General features: G+C 37.2%; 1 protein-coding gene across 7 annotated transcripts in view; it reads left to right on the forward strand.

Annotated features, from left to right (window-relative positions):
• Window positions 1-18,293, forward strand: part of CABCOCO1 (ciliary associated calcium binding coiled-coil 1) — a 160,992-nt gene that overhangs the window by 12,289 nt on the left and 130,410 nt on the right. For 6 of the 7 annotated variants that reach the window (XM_004021391.5, XM_060406495.1, XM_060406496.1 and 3 more), the window contains exons 2-3: window positions 295-398; window positions 15,980-16,149. In XM_004021391.5, the coding sequence (XP_004021440.1) occupies window positions 295-398; window positions 15,980-16,149 (274 nt within the window). Of the gene's footprint in view, window positions 1-292; window positions 399-13,998; window positions 14,077-15,979; window positions 16,150-18,293 lie in introns of those variants that run through there. The other variant, XM_042241192.1, reaches the window with a different exon arrangement.

Raw genomic sequence — 18,293 nt, forward strand, 5'->3', positions numbered from 1 at the left:
AAGATGTTGAGCTTCTTGAGGGTAACAAGTCTTTGTTGTCTTTGCCTCCTCTTGTACCCTAGGTTCAAAGAGGAATATATAGATATTCAAAAATGTTTGTTAGTTGAAAACCATCACCCAGTTTTAAATATGCACAGAAGACAGATTGACTAACCATTCAGCTTTGTAGAAGAGATACCATTACTTAAATTTTTTTTCCTGATAGCAGTAGACAAAAGTAAGAACAGATTTTGGTATTATTAGGATTAATATGTGAAATGTGATTGAAATAATTATTCCATTTTTTTTTGGTAGAAAGATGCTGAATTCCAGGAACATGAAAAGATTCTGTCTCCAGATTTTCTTTCAGTTGCCCAGATCACTGAAATACTAGCAGAGGATGTAGATGGAGTTCAACAGTAAGTACTTTTGATATCACAACCAAATATGGAACAGTTCTAGTTCTGCATCTATAAACGGAATAATATGTTATTACACATTTTTAAACCTTTTTTCAAAATATGTGTTATTATATTGTGCACAGATATATATATATATATATCCAGACTCTGGAACACAAAAATTCTCAAACTGACTTTTTGCACTGCTCAGCAGTCTTCTTTATGGGAGAAGTGGATTTCAAACCAACTTGTTATCTTAACACAGAATAGGGATTTATTGTTAAAAACAACCATTAGCATATGACATCTTCTTTTCTCTTTCATTTGTAAAACCGACAGTATACATAAGAACCTCTAGGTCTTCTGTCTCATCATGACAAGAGTAAGATGTATTTTCTGTAATATTAATAGTCAATACATGTATAATTTTGGTAATCTGGAATATTAGCCATCCACCTGTGATTTTTATTGGATACGAAGCTATACCAAGTATTCTAATCTCATACATTTTGTTTAAATATGGGAATATAACTGAATCTATAGGCATCAGTTCTAATACAGGTACATCTTATTTTTAAAGCCATTGATTTCTACAGTAGATCATTTACTTAGAACTCTTTAGATATACTCAGATATATTCACCACACAAATGCCTAAATGGTGTTTTTAGTAACATTCATTTTAAAAATTATCTCACTCTAATAATGGAAGCCTGATTAGTTGTAATATATGGAGAGTGGGAATGATGTGATGATGTTCTGGACTGTAATGTTCCAGGGTAAGATTTCTGTAGGCCAGTCATCTGGATGCAAGCAGAGTGTTGTAAACCATAATGGCAAATAGAAAATGACTCTGTCAGTGGTTATCATTTGCAGATCATAATATCAAATATTATGGAATAGAGGTGATTTACAGCTGAGAAGGAAGTATGATAAATTTAATGGGTGGAGGAGAAGTTTGAGAAGGGAAAGCATATTAAGAGCAGGCAGATGACACTGACAGGCCTTTTCCTGAGATGCTCTTCACCTGCACTGCCTTTAAATCCTGCTAGAAATTTTGGTGGTCTGTGATTTGGCCATACAGCTTACTATCTGCATCTTTAGAAGTATGAGTCAATTAACAATTTCATAGATATCAAGTAAGAATTTCAAGGTCATTTTACCAGTTTTATAGAAACAGATACTCTTTGGGAATTCTTATTTTTTAGTGCCAGAATTAATTAGAAAAATTCACTTATTGTATTAATATCACTGATTACTTAAGTCAGCCATATTATTTTGGACTTCTAGATAACCCCAAATGTTGTCATTGAAATGTAAAAAGTAGATATTTAATACTAGGCAGATAGAGTAATATGATGTCAGTGACACATTTAATATAGTTTATAGATTATAATTTAATTATATTGAATAGTAAATAAAATATATTGTTTAAAAATAGTTAATAAAACTTATTACACAAATGCTTTTTAGACTTATGTATTTCTCATCACATCTTAATTGTACTGTTTATATAACAATCTTTTTGACTATTTTTTCAATTATTGTCTTTTTTGTTAAATATCTAATTTCTAAAAGTATTTTTCATCTCTAAGAGGTGAGATCCAGGAGAAAGTAAATGATTCAAGGAGTGATACAGAAGTTAGCAACATAGAAACAACCCAAGCTAAACAGCAGGTTGACCTAAAAGGTCATTCTTTCAGGATATGTCGTTGACCATCTGATTAATAGAATTCACCTGAAGTAATCTCAGATTATAGGACATCAATTTTGGATAAATGACTTCAGTGTTATGCCAGGAACCATTTCTTAGAGTAATTTTCTTGAGATATTTTTACATGATTTTTTTAACAGTTACCCTGAAATATTTGCAATCAGTCGTTCACTTTCCATTTAAAATAGCATTATTATAAGTTGGGATTATATACCTTTCAAAATGACAGAAATATAATTGAAGTATCCTGTCACCAACTGGCAAAAGTATGCCAAAAACCATACAATCTAGGAAGCGAAGAAAATGAAAGTGTTAGTCACTCACTCCTATCTGACTCTTTGCGACCCCATGGACTGTAGCCCACCAGGCTCCTCTGTCCATGGAATTCTCCAGGCAAGAATAGTGGAGTGGGTAGCCATTTCTTTCTCCAGGGAATCTTCTTGACCCAAGAATCAAGCCAGGTCTCCCACATTGTAGGCAGATTCTTTACCATCAGAGCCACTAGGGAAGCCCCTGCAAAGCCTATAGTGAAGTGAAGTCCTTCAGTTGTGTCCAACTCTCTGCGACACCATGGACTGTTGCCTACCGGGTTCCTCCATCCATGGGATTTTCCAGGCAAGAAACTGGAGTGGGATGCCATTTCCTTCTCCAGAAGATCTCAACCCAGGGATTGAACCCGGGTCTCTCACATTGTAGGAAGATGCTTTACCGTCTGAGCCACCAAGGAAGTCCTGCAAAGCTATAAACCTACTTAAATAAATTATAGGACATCAGCACATTCCCTTACCTTTTAACATTAAAAATTTTGCTCCATAAAAGCAACCAATCAAATGAAACTTTAAAGTATCATTAAAATATATTTCTTGAATATACTTCAAGCAAGGATAAATATCTAGGTACATTTATCATCTCCTAACTGCTGTCATTCATGTTTTCATGTAACCCTGATTTTATATACAGATCCATGCAAATCCCTTTTGAAAAAAAGATAAAGACTAAATTGAAAATAACTATTTAAACATAGAAATAACGTGGAGTGATCTTTTAATAACCTTTCTATAACTGGTTTCCATGAGCTGTTCAGCTCTTGCCGTAAGGCTTATTTCTGCATGTCATCATATTCAAAAAATGAAAGGTATTCCAATTTCAAGAGCATACAAGAATAATGTAATATTTTTACTGAAATTCTTGGTGAGATAAAGTAGGTAGTTTCATCACCTATCACTATAGCAAAACTTCCTAGATCACTATTAAGCATCTTTTTCTTTCCCTACATTCTCCTGTGCTGCATCAGTGGCCATTTCACTATTCTCCTCTGTCCCCTCTCCCTTTATCACTAGAGGAAAAGCTTACAAATGCCAGTAAAATGCATGGAAACTTTACGTTCAAACCACAGCTGTATCTTGTTCCCAGCGTCTCCCTGCATAGTTTTCTTTGGAGTGAAATAACTAAGAGAATAGAAATGTTAAATATTTAGCCTGCAGCTCAAGTTGAAGGTTAAGATTTGAATGGTACTTAGGGAAAGCAACAGAGGACACATTAGGGAAAAAGAGAGCAAAAGTGGAGGGACCTCAAGGAGATCTCACCAAAATATTCTCAGGCAGTTGTCTGTTAATATAGTTAAAACATTCAAAAAAATAATGTAAAGCAAAGGACACATGCAGCTATTTAGGTCAGATATTTAATTGAAAAAATAACATGCAGATTGCAGATGAAGAATACATTTGGAAGGAAAACTAACTTCCGGAAACAAAAAATCGTTAGACAAAGCTGATGTTTAAAGAGGACATTGATTTCATAAAACAAGAGATAAAAAAGAGATTATAAAATATGTTAAAAAGGAGCTGTTAGGACTAAGACAAGAAACTACAGTAAAAAATAAATCCTGGGGAACAAGATGGCGGAGGAGTAGGTGGACGTGGTGTACATCTCTCTCCACGGATACCTCAGAAATACACCTTTAGACACAGAAGTGCATGCAGAACACCAGCTGAGAGCAGACAGGAGTACCTGCCCAGAGGAAAAGAATATATGGAACAATGCAAAACTCGGTAGAATGAAAGAACTAGGGGGAAAAACAGGAGTGTTAGCAGGACTGGATTTGCCCTCAGCGTGTGGGGGAACTGAAGCAGGCGTCCAGTCCCCACAGGGGCAATTGTCTGAGTCAGAGGAGAAACATTTAAGGCTGACAGTGAAACAGCTGATCTATGGAAGCCTAAATGGAATGAGAATCAGACAGTCCTCGCCACAGCCGTACATACCCCGGAAAGGGGCAAGGGTACCCTGGAAGGTGCAGCGCCTGGGAGCTGGAGTTTGGCGAGTGTGGAGCGATCCCAGGGCAGGGGCTGCTGTTGACTGCAGAGAGACCGATTGAGGGGAGGTGAGGGAGGAGATTGTGATGGGAAATGCCTGTGGAGGAAAGCCAGGCAGCCATGGAAGCAAGGAGATACTGCTGAGTCACATGTAGGGGGTGGAGCCATCACTATAGCCTTTCTTTCTCCACAGGCCAGCATTGGCAGCTGAACAATACAGAGGCTGGCCCATCAAATGCCTGATGCACTGAACTACAGAGCAGGACCCCACCCGGTTGCTCCTTTAAGTGCCTGACACGCTGATCTACAGAGTAGAACCCCAGCTAGGGGGGCCCCTCTATGTGCGTGATGCAACAAATAACAGAGAAGGACCGCAGCAAGGGAGCCTTCTAAGTGCCTGAATGGGCGGAGCTACAGAGAAAGGCTAGCCAAAGAGGCCTTTTGATTGCCAGCTTAAAAAAATGCTTGAAAAAAAGACTCTGATAGGGCCATACTCCTGTGGCGGAAGCAGTCCGTGTCCCTGCACACTTGGCATTGCCAGGGTCCCCACGAGCCAAGCAGCTGCGCTACTACCTTCACGCTCAACTCTCATTGGGGCAGAGCTGCCACAGGCATAAAAAGCCTTGTGTCTGTGCGGGCAAGGTCACCTGGGTAGTATCCAACTCTTAGGTGACCCTGTAAACTGTGGCCTGCCAGGCTTCTCTGTCAGGGAAGGAGGTTCTCCAGGCAAGAATACTGGAGTGTATTGGCCAGTACTGTTTGCCATAGCCTTCTAGAGCACTATATTTCCTGCTGCCCTAGCCACCAACTCCCCTGAGTACCTGGTGCTGCCAGAAGCCCTGCAACCCAAGCAGCTGCACCACCTCCACACCTCACAGGGGCAAACCCAAGTCCTCCCGGGCAGCCTCAGGAGCAAACCCCAGTGGACGACCCTCATACAGAGGTGGAAATAAAACCACAATAGAAACCCAGGGACAGGGTGGCTAAGGAAGAAGACCCAAAACCTTCCCACCAGCTCTACAAGCTGCAGACTGAATCCACACAATCAACTAGGCAGACTCTGTATCTGTGGAATATATAAAAGATCATTGAGAGCTCCCACAAAAGAAAACATGCTAGTACTGACAGCTGTGGACACTGGAGGCAAGAACACACAGAAGCACCAGTTTAGAATCTGAGCTGCCCCAACAGCAGGTCTAGAGATAGCACAGTGTTGGAGGGCATCATAGGGAGGTGAGGTGGACTGTGACTCCCAGTAAGGGAGAGGACTCTGATAGCAATAACTCAAGAAAAACATTTATTAACCTTATGTATTGACTTGCTCTGTAGATTCTTTTCTATTCCCCTTCCCGCCTTTTTACCCCTCTGTTCTAGTTGTCAATGTTATTGGCACCATGAAATCTGATTCAGTTCTTGAGCTATTTTTTTTTTACCTCAGATTCATTTTTTATTGCTGTTATAAACCACTGCCACTATATTGGGCTTTTGCAGTTCTGTGGAGTTTTCCTTTTTTTCTTTTTCTTTAGTTTTAATTTTTAAGCCTATTATTATTTTTCTACATTTATTCATTTGTTGGCTTTTCCTCCTGTTCTTTTCCCTTTGCACTTGATCTTTAATGTATATAAATCTTATTTACCTACCTCTATTTAATTTGCATATCTATTCTTTGTTTCCTTTCTATCTTTCCTTTCCTCTCAACGTATTTGTTAGATTTATTTTCATTGCTTTATTCCCCAGTTGGCACCTTGCTTTAGTTTTGTTTTCCAGTTTGTGCTTTAGTTAGTTTTGTTCTGGTAGATATAATTTTTGGTTTTGTTTGCTGGGTCAATTTGTTGTACTTTATTTTTGTTGGACTGTTTTGATTTTGTTTATGGGTGTATATGTATATGTGTAAATTCAGTCATACTTTTTATTGTTGCTATAAACCTCTGCCTCTATGTGGGGCTTTTGCAGTTCTGTGTTTTCCTTTTTTCTTTCTTCCTCTGTTTTTTTTTTCTCTCTCTTTTTTATCATTTTAACTTTTTAAAAAACATATTATATTTTTACTACATTTATTCCTTTGTTTGCCTTTCCTACTGTTCTTTTCCCCTCGCAGTTAATCTTTAATGTATATAAATCTTCTTTATCTATCTCTATTTAACATTGCATATATATTCTTTCTTTCCTTTCCTCTTAACATATTTGTTAGTTTTGTTTTCATTGTTTTATTACATACTTGGCACCTTGCTTTAGTTTTGCTTTCCAGTTTGTGCTTTAGTTAGTTTTGTTCGTAACTGGTAAATATAACTTTTGATTTACTTGGTTAGCCAGGTCAATCTACTGTTCTTGATTTTTGTTGGACTGCTTTCAGTTTACTCATGGCTTGATATGTGTATATGTATATTCCATTATTTTAATTATTATTTGCCTGATTTAATAACTACCATTTGTCTGGGGTTCATCTTTGGTTTCTCGTTTTTGGATATTTGTTTTAATCTCACTTAATGTCGTAAAAAACCACTTGTGAAATCTTTGTTCCTGACCAAAGATCAAGCCCTGAGCCTTTCGAGTGGGAGCACTGACTCCAAGACCCTAGACTACCAGAAAACTAACCCTAGGGAGTATGAAACAGTGAGAACTCACAGAAAGGAAACCACTTCAATACAAGACCTGGCATCACCCAACCACCAGTAACACTCTATGTAGAACCCCACATCTAAAACACAAACAAAAATACAAACCCAGTTATCAGCAAATGGGATTACCATGCCCTTCAGCCTTGCCCATCAGAGGAAAAACAAACAAACAAAAACTCAGCACAAATTTCATCCTATAAGAAGCTTACACAAACCATGAGACCAAACTTCAGTTCAGTTCATTTCACTTGCTCAGTCGTGTCCGACTCTTTGCAACCCCATGAATCACAGCAAGCCAGGCCTCCCTGTCCATCACCCACTCCCAGAGTTCAATCAAACTCATGTCCATCGAGTCCGTGATGCCATCCAGCCATCTCATCCTCTGTCGTCCCCTGCTCCTCCTGCCCCCAATCCCTCCCAGCATCAGAGTCTTTTCCAATGAGTCAACTCTTCACATGAGGTGGCCAAAGTATTGAAGTTTCAGCTTCAGCATCATTCCTTCTAATAAACACCCAGGACTTCAGGATGGACTGGTTGGATCTCCTTGCATTCGAAGGAACTCTCAAGAGTCTTCTCCAACACCACAGTTCAAAAGCATCAATTCTTCGGTGCTCAGCTTTCTTCACAGTCCAATTCTCACATCCATACATGACCACTGGAAAAACCATAGCCTTGACTAGATGGACCTTAGTTGGCAAAGTAATATCTCTGCTTTTAAATATGCTATCTAGGTTGGACATAACTTTTCTTCTAAGGAGAAAGTGTCTTTTAATTTCGTGGCTGCAATCAACATCTGCAGTAATTATGGAGCCCCCCAAAACAAAGTCTAACTCTGTTTCCACTGTTTCCCCATCTATTTCTCATGAAGTGATGGGACCAGATGCCATGATCTTAGTTTGCTGAATGTTGAGCATTAAGCCAACATTTTCACTCTCTACTTTCACTTTCATTAAGAGGTTTCTTTGGTACCTCTTAACTTTCTGCCATAAGATGGTGTCATCTGCATATCTGAGGTTATTGATATTTCTCCTGGCAATCTTGATTCCAGCTTGTGCTTCTTCTAGCCCTTCGTTTCTCCTGATGTACTCTGCATATAAGTTAAACAAGCAATGTGACAATATGCAGGCTAGACATACTCCTTTTCCTATTGGGAACCAGTCTGCTGTTCCATGTCCAGTTCTAACTGCTGCTTCCCTACCTGCATACAGATTTCTCAAGACGCAGGTTAGGTGGTCTGGTATTCCCATCCTTCAGAATTTTCCACAGTTTATTGTGATCCACACAGTCAAAGGCTTTGGCATAGTCAATAAAGCAGAAATAGATGAAGGAGTCAAAAAATATACAATGGGGCAAAGACAGCCTCTTCAATAAATGGTGCTGGTAAAACTGGACAGCTACATGTAAAAGAATGAAATTAGATCACTTCCTAACCCCATACACAAAGATAAACTCAAAATGGATTAAAGACCTAAATGTAAGACCACAAACTATAAACCTCTTAGAGGAAAACATAGGCAAAACACGCAATGACATAAATCAAGGCAGGATCCTCTCTATGGTCCACCTTCTAGGTTCAGTTCATTACAGTTGCTCAGTCATGTCTGACTCTTGGCGACGCCATGGACTGCAGCATTCCAGGCTTTCCTGTCCATTGCCAGCATCCAGAGCTTACTTAACTCATCAAGTTGGTGATGCTGTCCAACCATCTCATCCTCTTTGTCCCCTTCTCTTCCTGCCTTCAGTCTTTCCCAGCGTCAGGGTCTTTTCCAATGAGTCAGTTCTTCCCATCAGATGGCCAAAGTATTGGAGTTTCAGCTTCAGCATCAGCCCTTCCAGTGAATATTCAGGACTGAGTTCTTTCAGGATGGACTGGTTGTATAGGGACTCTCAAGAGTTTTCTCAAACACTACAGTTCAAAAGCATCAATTCTTCTGTGCTCAGCTTTCTTTATCATCCAAATATCACATCCATACATGACTAGTGGAAAAAGCATAGCGTTGACTAGACAGACCTTTGTTGGCAAGGTAATGTCTCTCCTTTTTAATATGCTGTCTAGGTTTGGAATAACTTTTCTTCCAAGGAGCAAGTATCATTTAATTTCATGGCTAAAGTCACCATCTGCAGTGATTTTGGAGCCCCCAAAATTAAAGTCGCTCACTGTTTCCATTGTTTCCCCGTCTATTTGGCATGAAGTGATGGGACTGGATGCCGTGATCTTAGTTTTCTGAATGTTAAGTTTTAAGCCAACTTTTTCATTCTCCTCTTTCACTTTCATCAGGAGTCTCTTTAGTTCTTTGTTTTCTGCCATAAGGGTGGTATCACCTGCGTATCTGAGGTTATTGATATTTCTCCTGGCCATCGTGATTCCAGCTTGTGCTTCATCCAGTTTGGTATTTTGCATGATGTACTCTGCATATAATTTATATAAGCAGGGTGACAATATACCGCCTTGATGTACTCCTTTTCCTATTTGGAACCAGTCTGTTGTTCCATGTCCAGTTCCAACTGTTTCTTCTTGACCTGCATCCAGATTTCTCAGGAGGCAGGTCCAGTGGTCTGGTGTTCCCATCTCTTATTTTCCACAGTTCATTGTGATCCACACAGTCCAAGGCTTCGGTATAGTCAATAAAGCAGAAGTAGATGTTTTTCTAAAATTTTCTTGCTTTTTCTATGATCCAATGGATGCAAATTGATCTCTGGTTCCTCTGCCGTTTCTAAATCCAGCTTGAACATCTGGAAGTTCATGGTTCACGTACTGTTGAAGCCTGGTTTGGAGAATTTTGAACATTACTAGCTTGTGAGATGAGTGCAATTGTGTGGTAGTTTGAACATTCTTTGGCATTGCCTTGGGTTGGAATGAAAACTGACCCTTTCCAGTCCTGTGGTCACTGCTGAGTTTTCCAGATTTGCTGGCATATTGAGTGAGCACTTTACAGCATCATCTTTTAAGATTTGAAATAGCTCAACTGGAATTCCATCACCTCCACTAGCTTTGCTCGTAGTAATGTTTCCTAAGGTCTGCATGACTTCTTATTCCAGGATGTCTGGCTCTAGGTGAGTGATTACTCCATTGCCATTATCTGGGTCACAAAGATCTTTTATATATAGTTCTTCTGTGTATTCTTGCCACTTCTTCATAATATCTTTTGCTTCTGTTAGGTCCATAACATTTCTGTCCTTTATCGAGCCCATCTTTGCATGAAATGTTCCCTTGGTATCTCTAATTATCTTGAAGAGATCTCTAGTCTTTTCCATTCTATTGTTTTTCTCTATTTCTTTCCATTGGTCGGTGAGGAAGGCTTTCTTATCTCTCCTTGCTGTTCTTTGGAACTCTGCATTCAGATGAGTATATCTTTTCTTTTCTCCTTTGCCTTTTGCATCTTTTCTTTTCTCAGCTATTTGTCAGGCCTCCTTGGACTACCATTTTTCCTTTTTGCATTTCTTTTTCTTTGGGATGGTCTTGATCACAGCCCCTTGTACAATGTCATGAACCTTTGTCCATAGTTCTTCAGGCACTCTAGTCTGTCGGATCTAATCTTTGAATCTATTTGTCACTTTCAGTGTATAATCATAAGGGATTTGATTTATGTCATACCTGAATGGTTAGTGGTTTTCCCTACTCTCTTCATTTTAAGTCTGAATTTGGTGGTATGGAATTCATGATCCAAGCTATAGTCAGTTCCCAGTCTTGTTTTCACTAACTGTATAGAGCTTCTGCATCTTTTGCTGCAAAGAATATAATCAGTCTGTTTCGGTATTGACCATCTGGTGATGTCCATTTGTAGAGTCTTCTTTTGTGTTGTTGGAAGAGGGTGTTTGCTATGACCAGTGCATTCTCTTGACATAACTGTTAGCCTTTGCCCTGCATCATTTTGTGCTCCAAGGCCAAATTTGCCTGTTACTCCCGGTATCTCTTGATTTCCTACTTTTGCATTCCAGCGCTTCTTGGCCTTTTGGCTAAGATCAAGTGGTGGCTCAGACGGAAAGCGTCTGTCTACAATGTGGGAGACCTGGGTTCAATCCCTGGGTTGGGAAGTTCCCTGGAGAAGGAAACAGCAACCCACTTCAGTACTCTTGCCTAGAAAATCCCATGGATGGAGGAGCCTGGTGTCCATGGGGTCGCAAAGAGTTGGACACGACTGAGTGACTTCACTCACTAATGAAAAGGATCTTTTTTTGGTGTTAGTTCGAGAAGGTCTTCGTAGAACTATTCAACTTTAATTTCTTCAACATTACCGCCTAGAGTAACTGAAATAAAAGTAAACAAGTAGGGCCTGATGAAACTTAAAAGCTTTTGCATAGCAAAGGAAATTATAAGCAAGGTGAATAGACAACCCTCAGAATAGGAGAAGATGATAGCAAATGAAACAATTGACAAAGGATTAATTTCCAAAATATACAAGTAGCTCACACAACTCAGTGCCAGAAAAACAAACAACCTAATCAAAAAGTGGGAAAAGGACTTAAACATACATTACTTAAACATACATACAAAGAAGACATACAGATAGCTAACAAACACATGAAAAGATGCTCAACATCACTCATTATTAGAGAAATGCAAATCAAAATTACAATGAGATATCACCTCACACTAGTCAGAATGGCCATCATCAAAAAGTCTATAAACGATAAATGCTGGAGAGGGTGTGGTGAAAAGGGAATGCTCTTGCATTATGGTGGGAATGTAAATTGATGCAGCCACTATGGACAACAGTGTTGAGATTCCTTAGAAAACTAGGAATGAAACCACCATATGACCCAGCAATCTCACTCTTGGGCATATACCCTGATGAAATGAAAATTTCAAAAGATACATGTATCACATTGTTCATTACGGCACTATTTACAATAGGTAGAATATGGAAGCAACCTCTGTGTCCTTCGACAGATGAATGGATAAAGAAGTTGTGGTACATACACACAATGGAAAATTACTCAGCCATAAAAAGGAACACATTTGAGTCAGTTCTGACGAGGTGGATGAACCTAGAACCTATTATGCAGAGTGAAGTGAGTCAGAAAGAGAATGATAAATATCCTATTTGAATGCATATATATGGAATATAGAAAAATGATACTGAATAATTTATTCACGGCAACAGTGGAGAAACAGACATAGAGAATAGACTTAAGGACATGGGGAGGGGGAGGAGAAGGTGAGATGTGTGGAAAGAGTAACATGGAAACTTACATTACCATATGTAAGATAGCTAGCCAAGGGGGATTTGCTGTATGCTTCAGGAAACTCAAACAGGGCCTCTGTATCCATCTAGAGGGGTGGGATGGGGAGGGAGATGGGAATGAGGTTCAAAAGAGAGGGGACATATGTATACCTATGGCTGATTCATGTTGAGGCTTGACAGAAAACAAAATTCTGTAAAGCAATTATCCTTCAATTAAAAAAAATAAAGGAAAAAAGAATAAATCCAGTATAGAACTTATCTTGGTGAAAATCAAGTCAGTAATGGAAAAAAAATTATGAAAACATTCAAAATGCAGATTATAGCAATTAGATGTTAGAGTATACATCTAGCATAGTGAATCAGAGAAGTAATTTAAGCTTCATAAAATAAAAGCTTTGATAGCAAAGAAAATAAGAAAAGTTGCTGTTCAAAACTGTTTCTTAAACAAATACACTCTTACTGTAAATTTCCCCTCTCCCCCCAAAAAAACCAAAGCTTTAAGGATATAATTCAGAATAAAATGCTGCTGGGTTTGTTTTAGTTAATCCATGTATTGGTTGAGTATTGTTTTATTTTCTATGTGGCTAGCTAGTGCTGCCAGCATCATTTTTTTAACTGTTTAATTTCTGTTGGAATAAACTAGCATCATTCTTAAACAATTCGTACTTCCCTTACTGATTTTGAAATATTACCTCTCATATCCCTGTTTCCATATATATTTGGTCTGTTTCTTTGTTTTCTACCTGTTCCTTGGCCTATTTATTGATTCTAGTAAAATAACACAAGTTTTTACTGCTATAGAAGTTTTCTTACTGCTTTTCACTTAAGACTAAGTGGTATTATAAACACTGAAAAATGAATCTTGCTGACTGATATCCAGTGCAAATGGAAGATGGCTGGCTAGTAAGATAACCTCCCTCCCCAGAGTGCCTGCCCATTCTTTTCTGCATCTATCATTTAATTTCTCTGCTTGACAAAATATATCAGTTGTGTATGCTTTTATTTGCTTGTAACATAAAAAAAGATTGTATTGTCTTAAAAATAAAGTTTATGCACATGTACACATATAAGATGGCTGGATGGCATCACCAACTCAATGGACGTGAGTTTGGGTGAACTCCGGGAGTTGGTGATGGACAGGGAGGCCTGGTGTGCTGCAATTCATGGGGTCGCAAAGAGTCGGACACGACTGAGCAACTGAATTGAACTGACACATATGTGTGTATGTAAACTATCACATAATGGGACATTGAGAGAGAGAGTGACTACAGTGTTGATTGACTCAAGTCCTCAAAATTATCAGGAAGTAAGGCTTAATCTTGGGACTGATTTTTCTAAAACAGCTGCCAGTAGCAGTCAAAGCTACTTATTTATGCTTTTGATTTTTGTTCCACAGAAGAAAATTAACCTTACCTTTAGTTATGCATTAACTAGAACAGTTTAGGACAGTACCCACTATAGGTCAATAATTATAAAGAATGCCATATACAGAAAGGCATTATACAGCATTATGAGAAGAGTCTATGATTACTGTGAAAAGACTCAGATCTCACTTTGGGGATTGGGGTCTACTCTGATACCACTGTAAATGAAATGTTTCTGAGTTGGATGAGAGTGTGTTAAACATAACATCAGCTTTATTTTTTCCCAAACTTGTTTATTCTTGCTGTATTCATTATTCTGATCATATTTTAATATTATAAATAATGACTATCTTTTTTTTTAATAACTGTATAAAGTTGTCACACAGACAAACACACACACACACACACACACACTCTTTCTCCCTCAGAAATCACATATAAGCATCAAGGAAATATCAATTCCATCTCTGTACTAACAAGGAGAATGAAAGTCCAGACTGCAAAATGTGAGTATGCCTGCCAGAAACATGGTAGATCAAGCAGAAGTGTGGGGAAAAGTACCGGGACGATCACACAGTTTAAGATCTGAGAATGAGTTTAAAAAATATTCTCCCAGGTGAAGAGAAAACCCTGAAGTGCCATTCCAAGAACACTTGTTTGCAACAGCAGGACTATATTATAAGGTGTGGAGCAGATACTTCCTCTATCTATAAGGAGGTATAGAGATGGTATAAGGAGAACCTATTCTACATTTTTCATTTTTCCCAGTAATTGAATAAAGGCTAAAAAGTAGAATAATTGACATAAACTTATTTCATATAGAAAATAGCTTGTAATATGACCAGGTTTGAGCATTAAACTAGGAGTATACATACAAAGACGTTGTGAGGATAAAAATGAAGAATAGAAAAAAAAGAAATGTCAGGCAAAGGAAACACACCAGAAAAATATGGCTATGAACAGACAAAAAAAAATGCTCAAATATATTTATCATGAATTAAGAATAAGAACTCTTGTGAAGTAGTCACAAGAACATAAGACAGAGATACAAAAAAATCAAGGTAGAGATAAAAATAAATAAAAGGTGATGAAACTTTTTTTTTTAAGTAGAGAAGGAGAGGTCTCACAGAAGTGAAATTTATAAATAGCCCAAGGGAGAATTAACAATGCTGAAAATACAAGGGACACAGAAGACAGTAATGAGAAAAGCATATAAAATGAAAAGGAAATTGATTTAAAGTTTTTTGAAGATAAAGAAAATTACAGTACTAGAAAAAATGAGTAAAACATACATAATTGGAATTCCTAAAAAATAAAACAATAAATATTTAACAATCCAGTTCCAGAACACTGTCAGAGTAAAAGAAACTTGATTGTATAAGTGAAAAAAGACATTGAATTTGAAAGAAAAGAAAAAGTTACTACATTTTACTTCAGAGATAAATAAGAGAAAAAGGAAACTCCCAACAACTGTTGGTGGGAATGTAAACTGATATAGCCATTATGAAGAAAAGTACGGAGATTCCTTAAAAAAACTAGGACTAAATATACCATATGACCCAGCAACCCCACTACTGGGCATATTCCCTGATGAAACCACAGTTCTAAAAGGCATATGTACGTGTTCATTGCAGCACTGTTTGCAATAGCCAGGACCTGGGAGCAACCTAGATGTCCATCGACTGATGAATGGATAAAGAAGATGTGGTACATGTATACAATGGAATATTACCCAGCTATAAAAAATGAATTTGAGTCAGTTCTAGGGAAGTGGGTGAACCTAGAGCCTACAGAGTGAAGTAAATCAGAAAGAAAAACCATGTATTAACCCATATATAAGGAATCTAGAAAAACAGTATCAATGAACCTATTTGCAGGGAAGGAATGGAGATGCAGATGTGGAGAATGGACTTATAAACATGGTGGGAAAGGGAGAGAAAGAGGCAGATGAATGGAGAAAGTAGCATCAACGTATGAGTAGCTGGTGAGAAGTTGCTGTATGACACAGGGAGCCCAACCTGGTGCTCTGTGATAACCTACAGGGGTGGTATGAGAGAAGGGAAGGGAGGCTCAAGAGAGAACAGATATATGTATAATCATGGCTGATTCACATATTATATAGCAGAAACCAACACAACATTGTAAAGCAGTTTTACTTCAATTAAAAAAGAGGAGAGGAGAGAAATTTAGAAGAAGAAAGAGGAAGTGGAAAAAAAAGAATAATAAGAATTTTCATGTGCTCTCTTTTGAATGCTGTTTGGGTTTAGGATTTTTATATAATCATGGTTTTTTTTAGCTTATGAGCATTATAGAATCTTCATTCAAGAATAGTATCTGTTTTCAAAACTTAGAAAAGGAACTGTTCAGTGTTTAATCAATTTTAATATCTTGATTTTTTTTTGTTAACAGGAAACTAGAAAAGTTTTTGAATTTCAAAAATCTTCAAACCTGTTTAAAGGAAGCCAGTCTACTAGATTATTACGTATCTGGATTTTTGTGGGCAAGAGGAATGGACTTTTCTGTTATTCAATATTCAAAATTTATGACTTTACTAGATATGCTACTTCATAATCTTAGAAGTAAGTACATTACTTTTTCTTTTTTTAAGAAAAGAAAATTTAGTCCACTGTCTAAATGAATTTTCTCAAGCAAAAGCTCCTAATTTCATTGTAAATCCTACAATGAAAATTATGTGTTTTTTCCTTGGGTATATATAGCAAGAATATTCTTCATAACTTCATTAAGTTGTAAAGTGTTAATACTTAACAAAGTTAATGTTCTCAATAATGAATTTGCCAGATATATTACTTTAATTTTGAAATCTTATCAGTGTCATCATCCCAAAAATATCAAGTAATTCAGATTTATCTAGATATTTTTCATTGTTTGAGCTGTTTTCATCTTATCTTACATTTAAATATTACTGTAATATCAGGTTTGCTGTTAAGAGGAGGTACTTTGTTCAGTATCAAAGCCCCATGAAATAGACATTAGTCCCATACACTTAGATTTTGTGAGTTTTTTTATTTACTGAAATGAGTTACTACAGGAAATTTGGAAATTCTTCCTTGGAGCAGTTTTAAATGTGATGACTTTTGTTTGAGAATAAACAGAGTTACTTTCTTGGAAGGAGGAAAAGAAGGAAATCTATCATTACTTATTGCCAGCTTTGTCCTAGGCAGTATGTTTGGTTCCAATCTTTAACATACATTGTAAAGTGCAGAGCAACTGCAGGGGAGGTATCATAACCCCTCTATCACAGCTGAGCAAGGGGTCTAAGGTGCATAGTTGATAAATGGCAGAACTAAAACATGAATCTTACTGTATAATCAAAAGACCATGAACACAATAAATGTCAAAGTATTTCTAACTCCACAGAAAGACCTGCTTGTGTCTACGGGAGGCAGCTTTGCTTCCTTCCTTCCTTCCTTCATTTCTTCCTCCTTCCATTTTGTCTCTTCTTTTGATTATTTGCTTGTTTTTAGTTTCTTTTTTAAAAAAATTTAGGGAGATAGAAGTCCTTTCTACCCCTAAAGTATTGTCACCATTGTCCTACTAAAATTTATGGAGGACTTTTGGTCACACAAAGCTTATTTTGTTCCTTGTATAATTTTCTAACTTTTCAGAAGCAGGGAAATACTGTGTTAGCAAAATTAATTGAGGAGTCACTCATACCTTATGTTTTCTTCCTGCTTCTCATCACTCTTAACAAGGGAAGCATTGGTAGTTTTTGTATGTGAGGAAGAGAAATCCTTATTTTCCTTCTCTGCAAATAGGAGAATTTCATTTTTTCTTTACTTAGGTATGTGGTGCCGTGTTAAACACTAATAATGTCCAATAGAAGAAAAAAATAATTATACTTGACAGTGAGAAATATTGTATGATATTAACTGACTGATTTCAGATTATTCTGTACCTAATATAAAACTAAAACAGAAACTGAGGTCTTAGGTAGTTTTGAGAATTCAGTCTTTTCCAGTACTATTTTATTAAGAGCCCTGATAAATAATATAACATTGTTTCAGTGTCAATTGTTGAACTATAATCTTCCAAAAAAGAATTCTTAGTAAATCATCACAAAAACAGACTTTGGCTGTTTTTTCCCTCATGACACAAATATTTGTGGAATCTTTGAGTACTACAGGTCTCGAAACATTCTTTCAATACTATTTTCAGAATTGCTAGGCAGACAAAGAACTGTGTGGATCTCATCCTGCATGGAAAATATTAATAACTAGATACCAACAATAAGATGAAATGGGCTGGTGCACTGGGATGACCCAGAGAGATGATATGGGGAGGGTGGTGGGAGAGGGGTTCAGGATTGGGAACTCATGTACACCCTTGGCGGATTCATGTCAATGTATGGCAAAACCAATACAGTATTGTAAAGTAAAAAAAATAAATAAAAATAAAAAAGAGCACCAAAAAAATAAATAAATAAAAATAAAATGACAAGATTTTTTAAAAAAAGATGAAATAGATATTGAAATTAGATGACAAAGACTTCAAAACAGCTACAAGAGCTTAAAAGAACTGTTGTGAACATTGTTGAAACAAACATTAAAATATAAAGAATCATGAAAGAAACAGAAGGTATAATCAAGAAACAAAATTTTAGAACCAAATTGTACAATGACCAAAATTAAAATCTCACTGAATGGAATGAATAACAGAATGGAGACAAAGGAAAAATCAGTGAACTTAAAGATGGAAGAGCAAT

This window comes from Ovis aries, chromosome 25 (genome assembly GCF_016772045.2).
Source record: "Ovis aries strain OAR_USU_Benz2616 breed Rambouillet chromosome 25, ARS-UI_Ramb_v3.0, whole genome shotgun sequence".
NCBI lineage: Eukaryota > Metazoa > Chordata > Mammalia > Artiodactyla > Bovidae > Ovis > Ovis aries.